Here is a 19,353-nt window from a genome sequence, read left to right on the forward strand (position 1 = left end):
CCCCCCCACCCTCTTACTCTCTCTCTGTCCCCTCATTGCTCCCCCACGAAACCTCTCTCTCTCTCTCTCTCTCTCTCTCTCTCTCTCTCTCTCTCTCTCTCTCTCTCTCTCTCTCTCTCTCTCTCTCTCTCTCTCTCTCTCTCTCTCTCTCTCACACCCCCTCCCAGCTTCCCCTCCATCCTCTCTTCCCTCCTCCCTCTCTCTCTCTCTCTCACTCCCACTTTCTCTCCCGCTACTCTTAATATCTCCATCAGCGAAGCGACCGACGAGTTGTACTTGCCAGTTCGATATATATATATATATATATATATATATATATATATATATATATATATATATATATATATATATATATATATATATATATATATATATATATATATATATATATATATATATATATATATATATATATATATATATACACCCAAGGGCGCCGCCATCTTGTTTATCGCAGATGGTCGATAACACGACATTAAACTATTAAACTAATCCTCTCGTTCATAAGTATTGTGTTTGGTAAGGATTCATTGACTTGGAGTCCCCCGGACGGATAGACACACGAACAAGTGTATTATTTAATAGTTTGTTTATTTTATATCGATTGCCACGAATGACGGTATGATTTTTCCTCCGGTGCACTTCTTCGGTTGGGAGAGGATGAGATGGTTGGGGTTCACAGGAACTCGACGATGTTTTAAACATCAAAAAAAGTAAACTACCAGAAAGTAAAGACGTTGAGCAATTATTCATCGACTTAGTATAATCTACTTCGATAGTGTAATCGACTTTGGAAACGGCTGCAGTGCGCCGAGTTGCATATTGTTGGTTTAAAAATTTTTAACGTGACGTCACAATTAAAATGGGTTGCCAACACGATTGTCTAACGAACGATGGCCTATAACTGAAGACTCTTGCTCAGCCGACGATGATGTTAACGCAAGCTGGTACAAAACCTTGCTGTCGAGTGTAGTACGGTTAAATGTTTACGCCTCCGAGAAGAGGGTGGAAAAATATATTCAAAAGGCCTACATGGGCGAGGCCTAATCCAGGGTGGTGTCTTCCCGCCAAAAGCGAGTGACGTCACGAAAACCGCGATTTTGCCGAACTTAACGACTTCAAAGGTGATTTGCAAACGGTGCTTTATTAAATGTTTATTTATTTTACACCGTCAACGATTCCCTGACGCGAAGTTATTGCAGAAAAGGAAGTGCAGTTGTGATTTTGAGGCGGCCCGACAGCAGCGCGACGAGGCAGATCTCGCGATACTTTGTTCGCGCCATTAGCGCGCCCTTCCTGTTCTCGAAGCCTCATTCAGTCAGAGCGGGGCGGCTCGTTTCGCCGCTGCGCCTCTTCGTCGCATTCTCTGAACCTTCACCCCGGAGTAGTTTTTTTTCTTCCAGAGAGCACAGACGGCGCGCTTTGCGAGCTCTCTCCGGTAGTCGCCATGTGGATCCAGGTGCGGACCATGGACGGCCGGCGGACCGAGTCGCTCGACCAGCTCTCGAAGCTCACCAAGGTGGAGGAGCTGAGGGAACGGATCCGGCAGGTCTTCGACGTTGACCCTGCCAACCAGAGGCTCTTCTATCGCGGAAAGCAGGTGGGTGGTTCGTATCCCTTCCTGCCTCGGCATCTCGAGGGTTCCGGGTTCGAGTACCACTATGGCGGGGGTTGTCCACGGATCATTTTGCCGGCGCTGCTTCATTTATTTAATTTATTTAACTTCTCACCGAAAGCCGTTAACGTGATACAAGTTTGAATATTTTATTCCACACTTCAAAGGAACGAAGTCTGGTCTGGGCGATTCCTTAAATAGATCGACTCGCTTCGTGGCGGGGGGTTAAACACGTCCGATAATGGTGGGGGAGGGGGTTAAACACGTCCGATAATGTTGGGAGGGTGGGGGAGGGGGTTAAACACGTCCGATAATGGTGGGGGAGGGGGAGGGGGTTAAACACGTCCGATAATGTTGGGAGGGTGGGGGAGGGGGTTAAACACGTCCGATAATGTTGGGAGGGTGGGGAGGGGGTTAAACACGTCCGATAATGTTGGGAGGGTGGGGGAGGGGTTAAACACGTCCGATAATGTTGGGAGGGTGGGGAGGGGGTTAAACACGTCCGATAATGTTGGGAGGGTGGGGGAGGGGGTTAAACACGTCCGATAATGTTGGGAGGGAGGGGTTAAACACGTCCGATAATGTTGGGAGGGTGGGGGAGGGGGTTAAACACGTCCGATAATGTTGGGAGGGTGGGGGAGGGGTTAAACACGTCCGATAATGTTGGGAGGGTGGGGGAGGGGGTTAAACACGTCCGATAATGTTGGGAGGTTGGGGGAGGGGGTTAAACACGTCCGATAATGTTGGGAGGGTGGGGGGGGAGCGGGGGGCGACGCAGATCCTCAGACCGTACCTGACATGCTGGAGGTTCTCAACTTGGTTTATTTTAATTTCTGCATACGTAATAGATGCACGAAGTGTTGGTCTCGCTGACCTCTTGCTGCTCCTCGACCTGAGTCTGAAGACACGTCCGTTGAATCGCACACGCTTGTTTATTGTCGATAACAAAACAATTTGTTTGAAAGCGGAAATGGTTCAACGTGTTTTATAATGTGTTGACCGTTGAGCTGAAGCTCCATTTTATAAGCTCAGAAGAGTGGGCAGTGGGAAGATTTTGTGATAATGTGCAGTTGTTGTGAAAGCTGCTGCAAGCTGTAAAATTCCCCTCCTGTTAAATTCTCATTGGGTATTTCTCGGTTGCAGGTGTTCCGGTGCTTCATGAGGGTATCAATCTCTCGGATGTACAAAAACCTCTTTGTCAATGATTGTTATTTTCTGTTAGTCCGTGATTGTTGTATCGAGCACATTCTATAAACGTTTCTTTTATCTAATATGCATCTGAGCATGTGTCTGCGCTTCGGCACGCGTCTGCGCATGCGTCTGCGTCTGCGCATGCGCATGCGTCTGCGTCTGCGTCTGTGCATGCGTCTGCGTCTGCGCATGCGTCTGCGTCTGCGCATGCGTCTGCGTCTGCGCATGCGTCTGCGTCTGCGTCTGCGCATGCGTCTGCGTCTGCGTCTGCGCATGCGTCTGCGTCTGCGTCTGCGCATGCGTCTGCGCATGCGTCTGCGCATGCGTCTGCGTCTGCGTCTGCGCATGCGTCTGCGCATGCGTCTGCGCATGCGTCTGCGCATGCGTCTGCGCATGCGTCTGCGTCTGCGTCTGCGTCTGCGCATGCGCATGCGTCTGCGTCTGCGCATGCGTCTGCGTCTGCGCATGCGTCTGCGTCTGCGCATGCGTCTGCGTCTGCGTCTGCGTCTGCGCATGCGTCTGCGTCTGCGTCTGCGTCTGCGCATGCGTCTGCGTCTGCGCATACGTCTGCGCATGCGTCTGTGTCTGTGTATTCGTACGTGCGAGCAGGAGCAAGCGGGCAAGCGGGAGCAGGCACCCTTGGGCGAGCAGGAGTGGGCGAGCATGAAAAGTTGCCCGTGGACGAGCAGGAGCAGGCGCCCGTGGGCGAGCAGGAGCAGGCGCCTGTGGGGGAACAGGATCAGGCGCCCGTGAGCGAGCAGGCGCCTGTGGGCGAGCAGGAACAGGAGCAGGCGCCTGCAGGCGAGTAAGAACACTCGTCTGCTCACGGGTCTGCATCTGTGTCTGCACACTGACTCTCGTCTGCGTCTGCACGCGCCCATGGGCGAGCATGAGCAGGCGCCCCGTGGGCGAGCAGGAACAGGAGCAGGCACGCGCAGGCGAGCAAGAGCACCCGTCTGCTCACGGGTCTGCATCTGTGTCTGCACACGGACTCTCGTCTGCGTCTGCAGACGGGGACGTGTCTGCGTTTGCGCACGGGGGACGCATCTGCATCCTTGCACGGGGACGCGTCTGCATCTGCGCATGGGGTCATGTCTGCGTGTGAGTGTTTATGTCCATGTTGTGTATTATTACAGTTGGCCCCCTTTGCACAAATTGGTGATTTCCACACAAAGCAACCCTGTACATCATCCAAGCCTCGAACACCATCCATTCACTCAAATTGCCATGTGTCCTGACCATGGTGTCGTCGTCGTGTCATGTTTTTTTTCTTGGAATCACCACCCAACTCTTAAAATATCGGGGGTTCTTTTTTGTGAGGATGACGGCTTGTTATCCTGTTCATTAATTATTATTTTTTTTACAAGATTTGCTTTTTTATCTGTTTTTGATTGTTGCCTTGGCGATGGAGGGAACAAAAGCGTCTTGTTTTGCATTTTTCTTCTGTGATAGAAAGGGTACTTGAGGAACAAAGCCGCCACTGCACTTCATCACGTGGCCTTTCCTATTCGTTCTGACATTCTGCCATTCGTAGACAATCCGTCCCACCATGTTTCGAAGCGGACTACATTTAGTCGTGATCCATCGAACCAGAGCTGTCCTTACCTTTCAACCGAACTGATTTTTCATCTTCGTTTTGTGTGTGCACTTTACATTTGCCGAACATGACAAGAGCTTTGCCCATCTATCAATATTCCACACGTGGCAATGCCACACGCCTTTTACGGCAAGGTGGACGTTTGTGTGTGTTTCCATCCAGCAAGGATGAAATGCCTTGATGTCAGAGCTTTGTACGTGCCCGACGTGCCTCAGCTGAATGCACATAGACGTGTTTGACGGCTGAAGGATATGAGAAGTGGTTAAAGATTGATCACATCTTGTTTCTTGTTCTTTGGCCTGGCATGTTTACTTGTGAAGGTCAAAAGGCAATTTTGATACCTGCTGTTCTGTTCTATATAACTGACAGGAAAAGGGAAATCCTTTGCCATGGTGATTGAACTCGAGCTGTTCCTTTGCGTTGCAGCTTCTCTCAGTAATTTGAGAAAGAACTCCTTGAGTTATGTGTGAATATATTTTGTTTTTATCGGTCGGTCCAGAACCTCGTCTGCTGTCTTTCCTTTTCATATGCTGAGGTTAAGGTTCTTGTGTAACTGAATTGAGGAGGTTTGGTGAGGATGAATGTCCTGGCTGAGGAAAAAGGGGAAAAGCACATGGCGGAGAGTAAATATGGCAGCTTGACGCCACCTCGTCATGCCCGGCAGTCCCATGTGGGCTGACGTGTTCAATTTCACATTTTTATTCTTATTTCTTCTGGAAATGTATTTTTTTATTATAAAAAAGACGAGCTTATTGTCAGGTTGGTTGCCGGGATCTGCTCATGAAACACTTTTTCTTCTTCAACAAAGCCGTGGCACAGATTGCATTCTTGGTGGCTTCCACCATTAGGGGATTTTGTTAAAAATTTCAATCTTAATTTTTATTTATTTATTCTTGTGGTCATGGGTAGTTCTTTGGTATTTTGTGTTGTTTCCTTTTAATATGCTCTTATGAGGTTGAAATATTTTGTTCCCCAAAATTGTTTGATTTGTCACTCCAGTCTCGTCGAGTATCCAATAAGAGCAAGTGGTGCTGTGTGAGCGCAGAGTTATGGAATGCTGGGTAAAACTCACTTATAATTCTGTTTCGGGGAAAGCTCAACTATGTCTGATCTAACGACCATGATGATCGTCGAGTGTGATGTGGATTTGAAGGTCTTTGTTCTGGATCATATGGCGAGCATCTTTACCTTCGCAAACTTTGTTGCGAAGGTTATGTTTTGATCGCTGTGTATTTATTTATTTATTTATTTGTGAATATGTGTGTTTGTTTGTTTGTTTGTTTGTTATTCGCATAACTCCAAAAGTATTGAATTGCATCGCAGCAAATTTGGTGGGATGATTGGTTATTATCCGAGGACCATTTGATTAGATTTTGGGAGCGATCGGGTCAAAGGTCAAGGTCATGAAAAGGTCAATCGTCTTTTTACCATAGCGCGGTTAATTTGTATCCAATTTGCATGCAACTCATGCCAAAATGTTCAGAATTCAATGCCCCATCTTGTGATATGTGACATGACACAATGACGTAACTTGAGGGGGAGCACTCGGGAGAGTGCAAAACCTCCGCCGCCAATACTGCTAGGTCACTCAAGTGAACCTTATCTTATTCATTAAATATGATGTCAACAGTGCTGACAGTTATAGTTCTTTTCTCCAACAATTTTTTTTGGGGGGGGGGGGTTGGAAATCACTTAAAACATGTAGAAATGCAAAAAAAAGAAATCGAAATTTTGTTGAAAAAAAAGTTGAAAATTTTTTTTCTCTCACAATTATTTGGGGGGGGGGTTGGAAATCACTTAAAGCATGTATAAATTAAAAAAAAAAAAATTTCTCTATTTTTTGTGGGGGGGGTTGGAAATCACTTAAAACATGTAGAAATGCAAAAAAAATTTCTTTTTTGGGGGGTAACAATCTTTTTGGGGGGGGGTTGGAAATCACTTAAAACATGTAGAAATGCAAAAAAAGAAATCGTAATTTTGTTGAAAAAAAAAGTTGCAAATTTTTTTTCTCGAACAATTTTTTTTGGGGGGGGGTTGGAAATCTCTTAAAACATGTGGAAATGCAAAAAAAATTTCTCTTTTTGGGGGGGTAACAATTTTTTTTGGGGGGGTTGGAAATCACTTAAAACATGCAGAAATGCAAAAAAAAAAAAAAAAAAAAAAAAATTCTCGAACAATTTTTTTTTGGGGGGGAGGGACCAAGTCCAAAATTTAATGGCATGATCTTGGACCATACCTAACCCCCCCACCAAGTTTCGTCGAAATCCGTCGGAGTTTTTCCGTAATACTGTTCACAAACAAACAAACAAACAGAAAGGGGTGAAAACAGTCACCTCCATCCATCTTCGAAGATGGCGGAGGTTAATAACCCTTATTAGCGGTTGGGAGTCAAAGGTCGGGGGGGGGGGTCACGACATTGCAAATGTGTGGTTTTAGTCATAACACGGTCAATTCTTATCCGATTTGCATGAAACCAACACCAAAATGTTGACTGTTCTGTTCCCCACACTCTAATAACAATTACAAAATTAAGAGTACAAAGGTCAAGGTCGAGGTCAGGAAAAGGTCAAAATCGTCATTTTTCCGTAATGCGGTCGATTTTTATTTATTTATTTATTTATTTATTTTTTATTTTTTTATTTTGAAATCCAATTTTCATGCAACCAATGCCAAAATGTTGTGAATTCAATGCCCAATCTTGTGATATACGATATGACACAATGACATCATTACCTTTGTTAGCGGTTTGGGTCAAAGGTCAGGGCGGTCAACGACCTTTATTATCATAACGCGGTCAATTCTTATACAATTTGCATGTAAGTAGATTCAAAATGTTTAGAATTCAATTCCCTATCCTGTGATGTGTAATATTTGACAGTGACTTTATTGGTGAGTTCAAAGCATTGGGGGGGGGGGGTGTCACTGAACTTATTTCTTATAATGTGACCAGTTGTCATCAGATTGACTTGACACCGACACCCAAAAAGGTCAGGGAGTTCATACAGAAATTGCACAATGTACGTGAAGCAGTGTCAAACAGCAGGAAATTTAATGTTTTTAAGCCATCATAACACATATGAGATGGCAGATGTGGTATGGGATTAAATACCCTCACAATCAATGGTTTCTGGGGGGGGGGGCAAAATGTAGCGTTGGCGAAGGTATGCGTTCTACTGAGTGCCTGTTCTTGTTGTCACGTGGGTTCGCAAAGCGCCATCACCGGAGCGGTTCAAACAGTCATGCAGACTTTTCTGAATCCTTAACTTTCTTCCCAAGTTAAAATCCTCCTTGCTTGCCTTACCTATAGATTATGCATACATGTTATCCTTATGGAAAGTTCGCAGGAACTGACGAAGGCCTTAAAGTGCCATTGCCGTTCTTTAAGGTTCCACCATTTTTCTCGTTTTTGCTTGAGCTTTGCCAGATATGTCTGAAGGCTGTTCCCAACGTGGAAGTGATCTTTTCTTCCCTGCTTTATGGAAGCATTTGTTTGGCAAACATTGTCGCTTTGCTCTGAGGATGGCAAAGTTTGTTTTGAAAAGATATCCTCGTCCAGGATTGTTTGGTCGAGTCGATGCTGTTTTGTTCAATAAATTAAGATGTTGCATTCCTTATTTTAGTGTAAGTGCTCCAGGAAGGTTTGCAAAGCCGCCTTGCTTTTACATTGCTCTTCCTGGTGGGTGATGGTTTGGAGGTTGTGGGTTGGAGTTGAGGGGAGGTGGTGGGGATGTTGGATATCCGCAGCAGCACTGTCACCCACCTTTACACACTCCTGCATCTTGTCGTATCTAAGCAACCTGAATCCTCTTGCATTCCCTTATGCTCCTTTCTCCCATCATCTTCCATTTTCTTCCTTTGCTCGATCCTAGTTGTCACAGGTTGGCCTTTTTCCCACCGCCTCTTGCATACATCATCGATTGCTCACCGCTTTCAAGATACGAAGGATAAAGCAACTTGTGATAGCACAAAATATGCTCCTTACCCTAAACCGGCCTATGTTAGGCCACCACATGATAAAGGCCTCCCTTTACTCGCATTGCCATGCTTGACGAGCGCGGGTTGGCAAGAATGAGCAGCCGTGAGAATCGAACTTTCATTTGGTGGAGAAGGAAGTGGGTCATTAACAATGTGAGGAAACTGGCAGCGCAATAGAAAAAACCCCCAAAAATGCCTTCCCATGAAAATGCAGTGAATCGTACATAGGGAGAGGAGCGAGGAACACAGGTAAGCAGGACAATGCAGCGGAGACGTTTCATCTCGAGATTTGTTTTTTGCAATATCTCACTGGTTTCTGCCACAAAGCGGTGTGCAGTGCAGCCACACCAAAGTACACACCTATAATCGTGTGTTCGTATGAGGTTTAAAAGTGAGTCATTGAACTGTTTGTCGAGAAACTGCAGGGATGGATATGTCACTTGCTGACAGTCGGAAGGAAATGCAATTGGAATGACCTCATGGACGGACTGGGTTTGAGAGATTGTGGGTACACATCAAATTAAGATGGCGGTGAACCATCTTGGCAAGTGTCGAGAGGAAATGTTTGGGATTGCATTTATTTTTAAATTTTAAATCGCGTGTGGTTTGACTCACGGCGATTTCTTTAAATTTGTTTCACAATTTTGTAAATATCTCAGATGGGTATTGCGAAACAAAACTGGATCATTAATGTTGTTCCTTTGCATGGTATGTTTGGCAGCCAAGATAATTTTTTTTTGGATTTCCTATCATGCCCCATTTACATATTATGTATGCAAAATGGTGGAATTTTTGGCCTTGTCTGTATGTTTTGTATGTCTCCCTTTGTTTACTCTCACCCTCTTGAAACCTTCCACATTTCAACTTCCCTCCCTCTCTCCGGTTCTGGACACTTTCCCTCCCTCTCCTCGACCGCAATCCTTTCTCCCACCTTTGTTCGGGATCCAAGAGTGGCCATTCACTCCTGCATGTTGTAGCTCATGCTTTTCACATCGTGAAAATTTCCAACCATCTTTGACTCTCGCCATCATTGCAAATTTATTTGCACACGTCGCTGCTGTTTGTACTGTTCAATTGCATAATAGATTATCTTTATCTCTATCTACCAGCTGTTATGCAGTGTCCTATTGTCTGCACACTATTATACATCACATGTATGTACTTTAACTCCCATTATCTTTGATTCCTAAAAGTTGCATATCAATTTGTTGTAAGCGTTTCATCATCATGAAAAACAATTTGGGGGAGATGTCTTTGGCACTGTTTAACAATACTAGATGGCACACCACATTGAAGTAAAAGTGTGATTGCAGTTCATTTTGTGCTACCTACTCTCCACCCGGATTCAGATGGAGGATGGACACACGTTGTTTGACTACAGCGTCGGCCTAAACGAGATAGTGCAGCTGCTGCCACGGCAGACTCCCATTGAAGGTGCAGCCAACAGCAAAACCCTGACCGACGGTGCAGAACAGACTCAAACGGCGGTGCCGCGAGATGGCGGAGAGCTGTCGGACAGTGACTCTGGTTGTGGCTCTGGTCAGAGTGATTCGGACAAAAACTCTACCAGCGGCGAGGTGCCCGTCGAGGGTGAAGTGACGGGTGGAGCTGTTGTGGCTATAGATCCAGGTTTTGGATTGTACAAGGTTGGACATCAGCACCCTCATATCCTACTTCCTCTGTGCATTTCCACAAAAGTTATAAAATTTGTAATCTGTCTTTGTTATTGCTTAAAATCCTTTTCTGTTCTCTTCGATGTGGTTTCCTAACAGCAATAGAAAGACCGATGAACTTGTAAACAAAAGTCATTTCAAAGTTGAGGTTTGTCCTGTGATGGTGTACAGTTTCATTTATATTTTATCAAGTTAGCCTTGCAATCGCTCCTCACCAATCTGTGCATCATCTGAGCAGCTGAAGTTTGAGAGGGGATGGAAGGGCTGCGATAGATGGGCGGGGAGAGGGGGTTGAGGAACATAAACCTGACAGCTTGGGGAAATAAAAATGAACATTTTGCATATCTAATATGTCGACACATTAGAGGTAAATGGTTCTGTTAATGAGATGCCCATTTTTGCGAATATATATATATATATATATATATATATATATATATATATATATATATATATATATATATATATATATATATATATATATCTTCTTCTTCTTCTTTCGGCTGCTCCCGTTAGGGGTCGCCACAGCGGATCATCCATTATGATCCGCATAGTGATTTGGCACATGTTTTACGCCGGACGCCCTTCCTGACGCAACCCTGGTCACGTCTTACGACACAGGGATATGGTACACCTCTTTTAACCGGGGTATACACAGGCCCAGTATACTGGTACTCATTTCGCCGACCTCGGAAGGATGACAGGCTGAGTCAACCCCCTGGTGTATTAATTCAGTGGCCCAACGGGGCTTGAACTCAGGACCTCTTGGATCCCAAGCCGCTGCCCTAACCACTGCGCCAACACCAGGCTCATATATATATATATATATATATATATATATATATATATATATATATATATATATATATATATATATATATATATATATATATATATATATATATATATATATATATATATATATATATATATATATATATATATATATATATATATATATATATATATATATATATATATATATATATATATATATATATATATATATATATATTGAGCAACGTCATAACCTTTTCGCTCTCCCACAAATATATGTGAAGTTGTGCGTTTCTCATCAATATTATTTCCTTTCTTACTTGCCTCTCTTGATTTCTCAGATCAACGAACTGGTGGACATCCGTGATATCAATACAGGTGCCTGGTTTGAGGCCCAGCTGATGAACGTGACACGCGATGGCCTGACGGATGATGTCAGACCATCAACGTCGCAGGCTGTGGATGATGATATCGTCTACCACATAAAATACGATGAGTGAGGAAGTCTTTCTCGTTAGTAACATTGCTATTTTATATGCATTCAAAGAATAACCTGTGAATTTGGCAATGTGGTGTTTGGCTTTTCCATCCAAGCACTGAGTTCACGATGCTGGGATCTCGTTTTCAAATTCCAAACGCCGTGTTGTGTTCTCCATTTTCTTAAGATGTCCTTTTAGTTTGAGTAAAAGTACAGTAAGACCCCGACATTCGTGGGAGATACATTCCTGAAAAATGCTGCGAATGTCGGGGCATTGTTTCAATTGAAAAACGGGGAAAAGGTATTTTTTTATTAAACAATTTATTTTTTTATTAAATACATGGTATAAGCTCATGACAGAGTATGTTTCTGTGGAAGAATTTCCAGGCTGGATTGATATCAGTGGCAGTGGATGAAGGAGACCAGTCCTCAAGTGTTTAAAAAAAAAAGACAATACAATAATACAAAAATGCCAATATGTGAAGCACAAGGCTTCGAATGTCGAAGCAGGTGACATTTTATAAACAATGAATACATGAGCTTCGACAATGTCAGATCCGTGAATGTCGAGGGTTCCACAGTATACCAATGCGTACTGATGAGGGAGATTAATGTGCAAGCTCCACCATGAGCTTTGAATATCATGTCGTCCAAGATAACCAAGAGCGAGAATTGTGTTGCAATTCATGTCCCCTACCGATGTGATATTTTATCATGCTAAAGCCATGCATCAAGTTTCTGTTGAATATGTTTAAGGGTTATGGGGAAAATTCTGAAAAACCACAGGTAGGACGGACAGACTGACAGCAAACCTGTAGTCCCCTCTGGTGAAACCAGAAGGGGGGGGGACCGATAACTGTTTGTGAGTGGAACTCTGAACTATCTTTCAAAATATTAAATCATGCCAAGAGTGCAAGTCATGAAGGGAGTGCTGAGAAAGCTTGCACGTTGGCTTGGGTGTCCATACAAGTTTTATGTGAAACGTGTTCCGAGTGCAATTCCAGCATTAAACCCTTTGTTGAGTTTTATTTTCAAAGTCACTGCACTTGTGTCATCACATTGTATTGCTTATGTTTAATGTGTTTCATTGCAATGACGGCAGCCATTTATTTATTTATTTTAAATATTTATGCGTCACAGAACAGCCGTTGTGGATGTGGTTTTGTGCCCCATTTGCTTCACCAAACCATTTTACTCCAAAGGACGTAACATTTCTGAAGTGTTCTTGACTGTTTCTACTTCGGTGTAGAATTCCTTGGTGTCATAAGGGCTGGGAATGTACTCCCGTTGCTAGATCCACAAATAGTTCCATCCACTGGAATGGTATGGGGAAAGCATCCTGCAGGAATGCTGCCTTTTAGGATGAAGGCGAGGTTTCCTTGCGAGATTTAGATGCGAGGTAACGTTTCGGCTGTTCCAGCACAGGAAAGGTTCACTGTGTGAGTGAGGCAATTGCTCTCAGGTCTCAGCTTTACTTGGATGTCTTATTTGAGCACCATGATGTCATGACTTGCATGTAGAAAAAGTTTTTAACCCCAGTCATGGTACAGGATCACAATGTCAGTGAATGATGGTTTGCCACAGTTTTCCAGAGTATGGTGTGGTTCCGGTGTCTGCGGTGAACATGAGGCCCCGTGCCCGCCATAAGCTTTTGTGGGATGAGTTGGACGTCGGTGTGGTGGCACTGGTGAACTACAATACCGATGAACCACTTGAACGAGGCTTCTGGTACCACGCCGAGATCCTGCGAAAGCGGAGGACACGCACCATCACCGAGGTGTTTGCTCGGCTGCTCATTGGGTGAGTTCTTGCACTCGTTTTGCGTTTTCCATACCTGTGGAGGGCCTGCTACTCGTGTAACTGGTCCGCTCTGTAGGCTCAGTCAACACACCAACGCATGTTTGTTATTTTTCTTTTGAATTTGTTGAAACCCTCAAGTTTTTTCTTTTTATACACAACTTGGTTTTTCATTGTTAATTGGTGACTTTTAGGGTGTCGTCATGTTTCTTGCTTTCCCTGTGTGATTGGGTACTTGCTTTGGAAGGCCAGTGATACCTATAATCCCTGACCTTTACAGTAATGAATCGACTAATTGTGTTCAACATCTGTTCTCCATTGCCAAGCCTTCTTGCATGTACTCCGTGTCCATTCGGCGACCCATTTCCTCTCTTTCAAACTTGTTTTGTTCTTTGAGTAAAAACTGCCCCAAAATGAATTTGTCCTTTGTTATCGGACAAGTGGGGTGAAAATTTACCGAATAATTTGTTAAAAAAAAAAAAAAAATTGAGTTCACCAGCTTTGTCAATGAACAAGGTGTCCCATGTTTGATGCTTGAGCATCCTCGCCGAGCAGCGAATAAGTAAATTGGGCTTTATCCCACGAGCAGACAAAGGAACGTTTGTTTCGTCCAAAAATTTCCTTTACAACGAGGATCATCCTTGAGAATGTCCGTTCATCGAGTTTTTTTCCCGACTCTTCACCCTCAGCGACACTGAACATCAAATTTCTGATTGTTTTGAAACGAGCAGTGCCTAATGGAGTCTCACTTTATATTGGTGCAAAATGCACTAAAATAGAATATTTATTGTTTACGGGATGCTTTTCGAAGGCTTGCTGCTTGCTTCACTCTTTAACTTGAATTTTAATTCTAAGTATACTTGTGTCGATAAGGTAGGTGTCGCCGGATAGACTTGAGCGTTGTGGGTGTGACCGATGCCGCAACTGGTGTTTTATGTTTTCAACTGGTTACGTCTCCTTGCTGGTTTCATAGATACAGTATACTCACTTTGCTCTGGTGTATGTTCTCTTTTTCTGTTTGCGTCTCGTGTTTGTTGAGTAAAGGCAATGAAGGATCATCTTTTTAATACGTCGATAAATATGCCGGAATTTTGACCTCGCATACCCCACCACCATATGCTTGATACATGCCCTCATCCGAAACGCTCCCTTCTCTCCCAAGCTCTCTCTTCACTTCCCACACTCAACTGCCCTCGTTTCTCTCATGTCATAATCTCTTGCCTTGCTTTTCTTAATTATAGCAGCAGAGAAGCGAGTTTGTTACACTGCATGATGATAAAAGGGGATCCAAAGTTCAGGTTCCCAGTTGCATCAGCCAGTGTGTACGGACCATATATGAGAGTACTTTAATCGGTGCAGTTAATTCTACTTGGCCCTCGATGTGTATACTTCTCAAGGGCTCATTTTATCCCATCCTGTTTTGAGTACGTAATAAATAGATCGTCAATAGAATGACTTGTGCTTTGATATGACTAATGTGTACACTCGTAAAGAGACATCATACTCTTTGTTTGATCCCCTTATGGATTCTGGTGAGCGATTTGGGAGAGTTTACAGTTATAAATATTTATTTGTTGATTGTAAGGCGTATTTTAAAGTGAAGCAATTTTATTTTTCTTATTTGGCCGTTTAATAGAGAGAGCTTTATTTATTTGTGTCCCGGGGAGGGGGGGGGGGATTCTTCTTTTTAATTGCAGTCCAAAAGTGCCATCATTGTGAGTTTTTGGGGTCGCTCCGCAGCGGCACATAACGCCTTCCTGACGCGCACCGTGAAATGGCGACTTCTCGAGCCCAATTCCCAGCATGCTTTGCATTGAATGGCCACCGCCATTGTGAAGTTGAGAATGAGAACGTCGAAGGCTCAAATTTCAGTATTGTCTGCAGATTAAGAGGTTTAATTCAATTCCTTTGTCTCGAGATTTATTTTGATGCGGTAGTTGTTTTCATCGCTTTTTCTCCGTGATAGAAGTTTTTTTTCCTTGAGTGGATTGTGCTCGTTTTTGTGATATTTTTGCTCTTTATACTTTAACCTACCAACAGTTTGCATATCAGTATTTACCGACTTAAGCTTTTAAAAAATTTACCGACTTGGTTAAACAATTGTTTGCAATTTACCCATTTTTATGCCTTCACAGCCGAAGGCCAGAGGGGACATCATGTTTTTGTGTTGTCCATTTGTCCGTTACCGTTTTGTTTATTTTTGTTTTGTTACCACGATAAGTTGTAAACCGCTCGAGGAATTTCAACGAAACTCGGTGCAAGTGTGAATTGTAGAACAAAGATGAACTGATTAGATTTTGAATTCAAAAGGTCACATGTCATTTACTTGAATTTACAGACATAACAAGTTTAAAGCATCTGAATGTTGTGTCTACTTTTGCTCTCTTCTCTCTCGTGTCACCTTTTGATTTTACGTGTGACCTTCAATTGAAATCAACCGTTAATAGTGTTAGGGTGGTGGACTTGGGATCCTACGGTTGTGATTTCAAATCCCGCTTAGCCGTTGAATTAATACCTGGTTAGGTTGACTCAGCCTGTTATCCTTCTGAGGTCCCATCTTGCTGGGATGATTGAGCCATTCGAGTATCCTGCGTCGGAGTGGTGACCCATCCAGGATTGTGCCCAATAGCCCAGGAGATTGCTTTGGTGGCACCAATGCTCTGTATAAGAGTATGGTCCCAATGGATTTTGAATTAATTTTTTTAAAATTGAAATCAACCATTAACATGGGTGGAGGGATATCAATTGATGCATTCGGTCGATCCCTGTTTTCTAGTTTCAGCATCTGGGCAGCGATTTTGATTCATCTGAGGGTTGGGGGTTTGGGGGGGGGGTTGTGTTTTGTCTTAAAAACAAACAAACAACTACTTACTCTTTAATATCTACAACCCACCCTTCTTCCTTTTTTCACTCTGCAGTGAGTGTGCTGATGATTTTGATGAATGCAAGATCAAGTTTTCGGATGAAATCTATCGGCTGGACGAGCCGGGTACTGTGCCAAACTCGACACAGCAGCCCACCAAACGTGAGTGTTACAAACTGTCCATTTGGAGGTGCCTCCTGCTGGTGCTGGTCTTCATTGAATCACAGTTGCATTAAATACATGACCTTTGCCAACGTGTTTTTTTTTTTTTTTGGACAACTCTTATGAGGCTTCGAACCATCTTTGCCAGATTGGTTTATACTTGAGCTCACCGGCAATAATACCGTTTAACGCCTTCCTGTTTTTGTATGAAGGTAATTGAGCCAGAATTGTGTGCTTTCAATGGTATCACATCATCCATATTGAATGACTGATAAGCTGTACATTCAGTTGTTTTTGTTGTGGTGTGTCAGATTTTGGCATGACCTCTGTGAGCAAACTTGGAGCTTCACATTTTGCTTTAAACATAAACAGATGTACGCAGAAATGTTTGAGATACCAAAACAGGTTTATGAGGACATTTCATGTTCCTCTTCTCAAACACTTGATGTTTGGGCATTTCAAAGAAACATGTTGGCTTTGCTTGGATGAATGGTCATTGTAACAACAAGTTCTTTATTGTAAACAAAGGTACATAGTAGTAGGGTGGATTTACTGGTTCTGGCTCACTTTTCCCCATGTAAATGAATGGGGGATTTTCAGCGATTCCTATTTTTTTTTCCCTAAAAATAAACCCCCTTTTTATCCCAAGGTATATTTATTTGTCTCCCCTTTTAACCTGGAGGTTGAACCTCATTGAATTGAACACCTGGGGGTTGAACAGCTCACTCATTGAACCTATAAAGATTTGTTCATTTTCAAATTCCTTCAATAGTTTAATTTTCTTTGCACAATAATCCCCATCTAAAATATTGACAAACAAAACATTTGAATCTTTATATTTTTTAAGATACCCCTTTTATGCCATTACGAAATGATAAACTTCTCTTAATGATCTCATCTGGCCACCGCCCGAGTTGCAAATCATTTTTGTGTATAAACCACGCCATAAAAAAGTTTTGTTTCAAATGTTTTCAGTTCATGCCGTGAAAATGAGGAAGTGTTTTTTTTTTTTTTGACACGGTCGTGCTGTGTGAATGAGGAAGTGGTTTTGGACAGTCATGCTGTGAAAAAATAGGAACTATTCTGTGAGACAAGGTCTCGTGTTTATATTTTATCTCAGAACACGAACTGAAAACATTTGATTCAAAACCATTTTAGGGCATTTTTAGTATGTTTTGAAAATATATCTCCCAGTTATTTTCCAAGCTGTCATTTCCTGTGGCGGCATCCAATGCTTAGGTAATTTCCTCGTCGTTGCCTTATAAGTGATTCGCCAGACAAAGTTTCTGCCAGACGGGATTTTCATTTTTACAACTGAGACATGAGCGATCTTTCTTCCCGAGGTGCATGAAATTAATGCTCTTATTAAAGAGGTCAATCATCTTAGAGGAGAATTGAAAAACATTTTTAAAGACTGACACGACGTCTTATCACGGCCCAGAGACATGGACTCGCTCTCTTCCGATGAACAAAACAGCTCACTACAAAGTTGGTAAGTTTGTGTATTGTTTTCTCTTTGAACGATGAAGCAATTGATTATATATTAAATCGTGATAATGCGAAAAAATTTTTTTTTTTTCCTGACAGGTCATTGGAAGAAGTTGAGTTTACATATCACGATGAGGTGCATCAAATGAATGCTCTTATTGAAGAGATCAATGATTTTAGAAGAGAATTGAAAGACATTTATAATGACTGGTACGAAGTCTTATCACGGCCTCTGATCTCGAATGAATTAAACCAATGGTGAGACGTGTGTGTGTGTGTGTGTGTGTGTGTGTGTGTGTGTGTGTGTGTGTGTGTGTGTGTGTGTGTGTGTGTGTGTGTGTGTGTGTGTGTGTGTGTGTGTGTGTCGCTTTCCCTGTCTGTTTGTATCTCTCTCTGTCTGTCTCTTCATCTATACCCTTGACTTATTATTTTTTTTTTTTTCAGCACTATCACACAACATCAGCTGTTGAAGCAATCTTGTACAACACATGATTTTCTGGAGGTAAATGTTTCTGAATTATTAATATCACTCTCTCTTTAGAATGTCGTCTTATGTTGGTTGCATTATTAGTTTGAACGCGGTTTTGTCAGTACACTGGAATTCATTTTATTGGCCTTGAAAGGATGACAGGCTCCTGGTGTGTTAATCCAGTGGTCAACGAGGCTGGTGTGTTAATTCAGTGGTCAACGAGGCTAACTCATATTACCATGTAATTATCTTTATAAAACCTAATTATTATCCACTTTTTGTTTCAAAACAGAATATGGTGTCTGAGTTTCGAAATCACAAGACATCTGAAGAAGATTGCTGGGAAAGATTATACATTCTCGCAAATGAATATTTAATATTTTCAATATTAATAAATTATATTTGTTTTGTTTACAATTACTTGATTTTGAATTTCAAGAAGAGGATCAAGACATGAAGGAGAGGGAGGGGTTGGGGGGGGGTAGGTGTGCTCCCCCAGTGACCCATCACCCCCTCATCCCATCCCTCCCCTCCCCATGTGTGGGGAAGGGTGGGGGTGGGATGAGGGAGGTGGTGGGTCAAAGGTGGGGGCGCACAGGGGGGATGAGGGGGTGGGACTTGTGTGGGCGGGGCTTCGGTGGGAGGGGTGTGTGTGGGTGGGGCTTGTGTGGGTGGGGCTTGTGTGGGTGGGGCTTGTGTGGGTGGGGCTTGTGTGGGTGGGGCTTGTGTGGGTGGGGCTTGTGTGGGTGGGGCTTCGGTGGGAGGGGTGTGTGTGGGTGGGGCTTGTGTGGGTGGGGCTTGTGTGGGTGGGGCTTGTGTGGGTGGGGCTTGTGTGGGTGGGGCTTGTGTGGGCGGGGCTTGTGTGGGCGGGGCTTGTGTGGGCGGGGCTTGTGTGGGCGGGGCTTGTGTGGGCGGGGCTTGTGTGGGCGGGGCTTGTGTGGGAGGGGCTTGTGTGGGAGGGGCTTGTGTGGACGGGGCTTGTGTGGGCGGGGCCACGGTGGGAGGCGTTTATGTGGGCGGGGTTTATGTGGGCGGAGCTTCGGTGGAGCTTATGTGGGAGGGGTGAATGTGGATGAGGTTTGTGTGGATAAATGGATGGGTGGATGGGTGGAGCTTGTGTGGATGGGTGGATAATTTTTTAATTAAATAAACATGTGTGTGGAGAACTAATTAACTAATCACTAATTATGTGAATATGATGAATTATGGGTGGAGCTTGTGTGGGGTTTGTGTGGAGCTTGTATGGGGTGGGGTTTATGTGTGTGTGG

General features: G+C 43.5%; 1 protein-coding gene and 1 long non-coding RNA gene across 2 annotated transcripts in view; both read left to right on the top strand.

Moving 5' to 3' along the window:
- The first annotated feature begins 1,260 nt into the window (after positions 1-1,260).
- The window catches only part of UHRF1 (ubiquitin like with PHD and ring finger domains 1), a 95,580-nt gene continuing 77,487 nt past the window's right edge, over positions 1,261-19,353 (top strand). Inside the window, exons 1-5 of the mRNA XM_085885691.1 lie at positions 1,261-1,600; positions 9,728-10,024; positions 11,170-11,324; positions 12,891-13,106; positions 16,022-16,128. Of these exons, the coding sequence (XP_085741817.1) occupies positions 1,448-1,600; positions 9,728-10,024; positions 11,170-11,324; positions 12,891-13,106; positions 16,022-16,128 (928 nt within the window). The 5' untranslated portion in view covers positions 1,261-1,447. The remainder of the gene's footprint in view (positions 1,601-9,727; positions 10,025-11,169; positions 11,325-12,890; positions 13,107-16,021; positions 16,129-19,353) is intronic.
- LOC147025080 (uncharacterized) lies at positions 16,135-18,549 on the top strand. Its single transcript, XR_015059337.1, has 3 exons — positions 16,135-17,874; positions 18,061-18,118; positions 18,378-18,549. It is a non-coding gene; the product is annotated as an uncharacterized LOC147025080 (long non-coding RNA).

This window comes from Eptatretus burgeri, chromosome 6 (genome assembly GCF_056783735.1).
Source record: "Eptatretus burgeri isolate ZD-2024b chromosome 6, Ebu_testis_v1, whole genome shotgun sequence".
In the NCBI taxonomy this organism is placed as follows: Eukaryota; Metazoa; Chordata; class Myxini; order Myxiniformes; family Myxinidae; genus Eptatretus; species Eptatretus burgeri.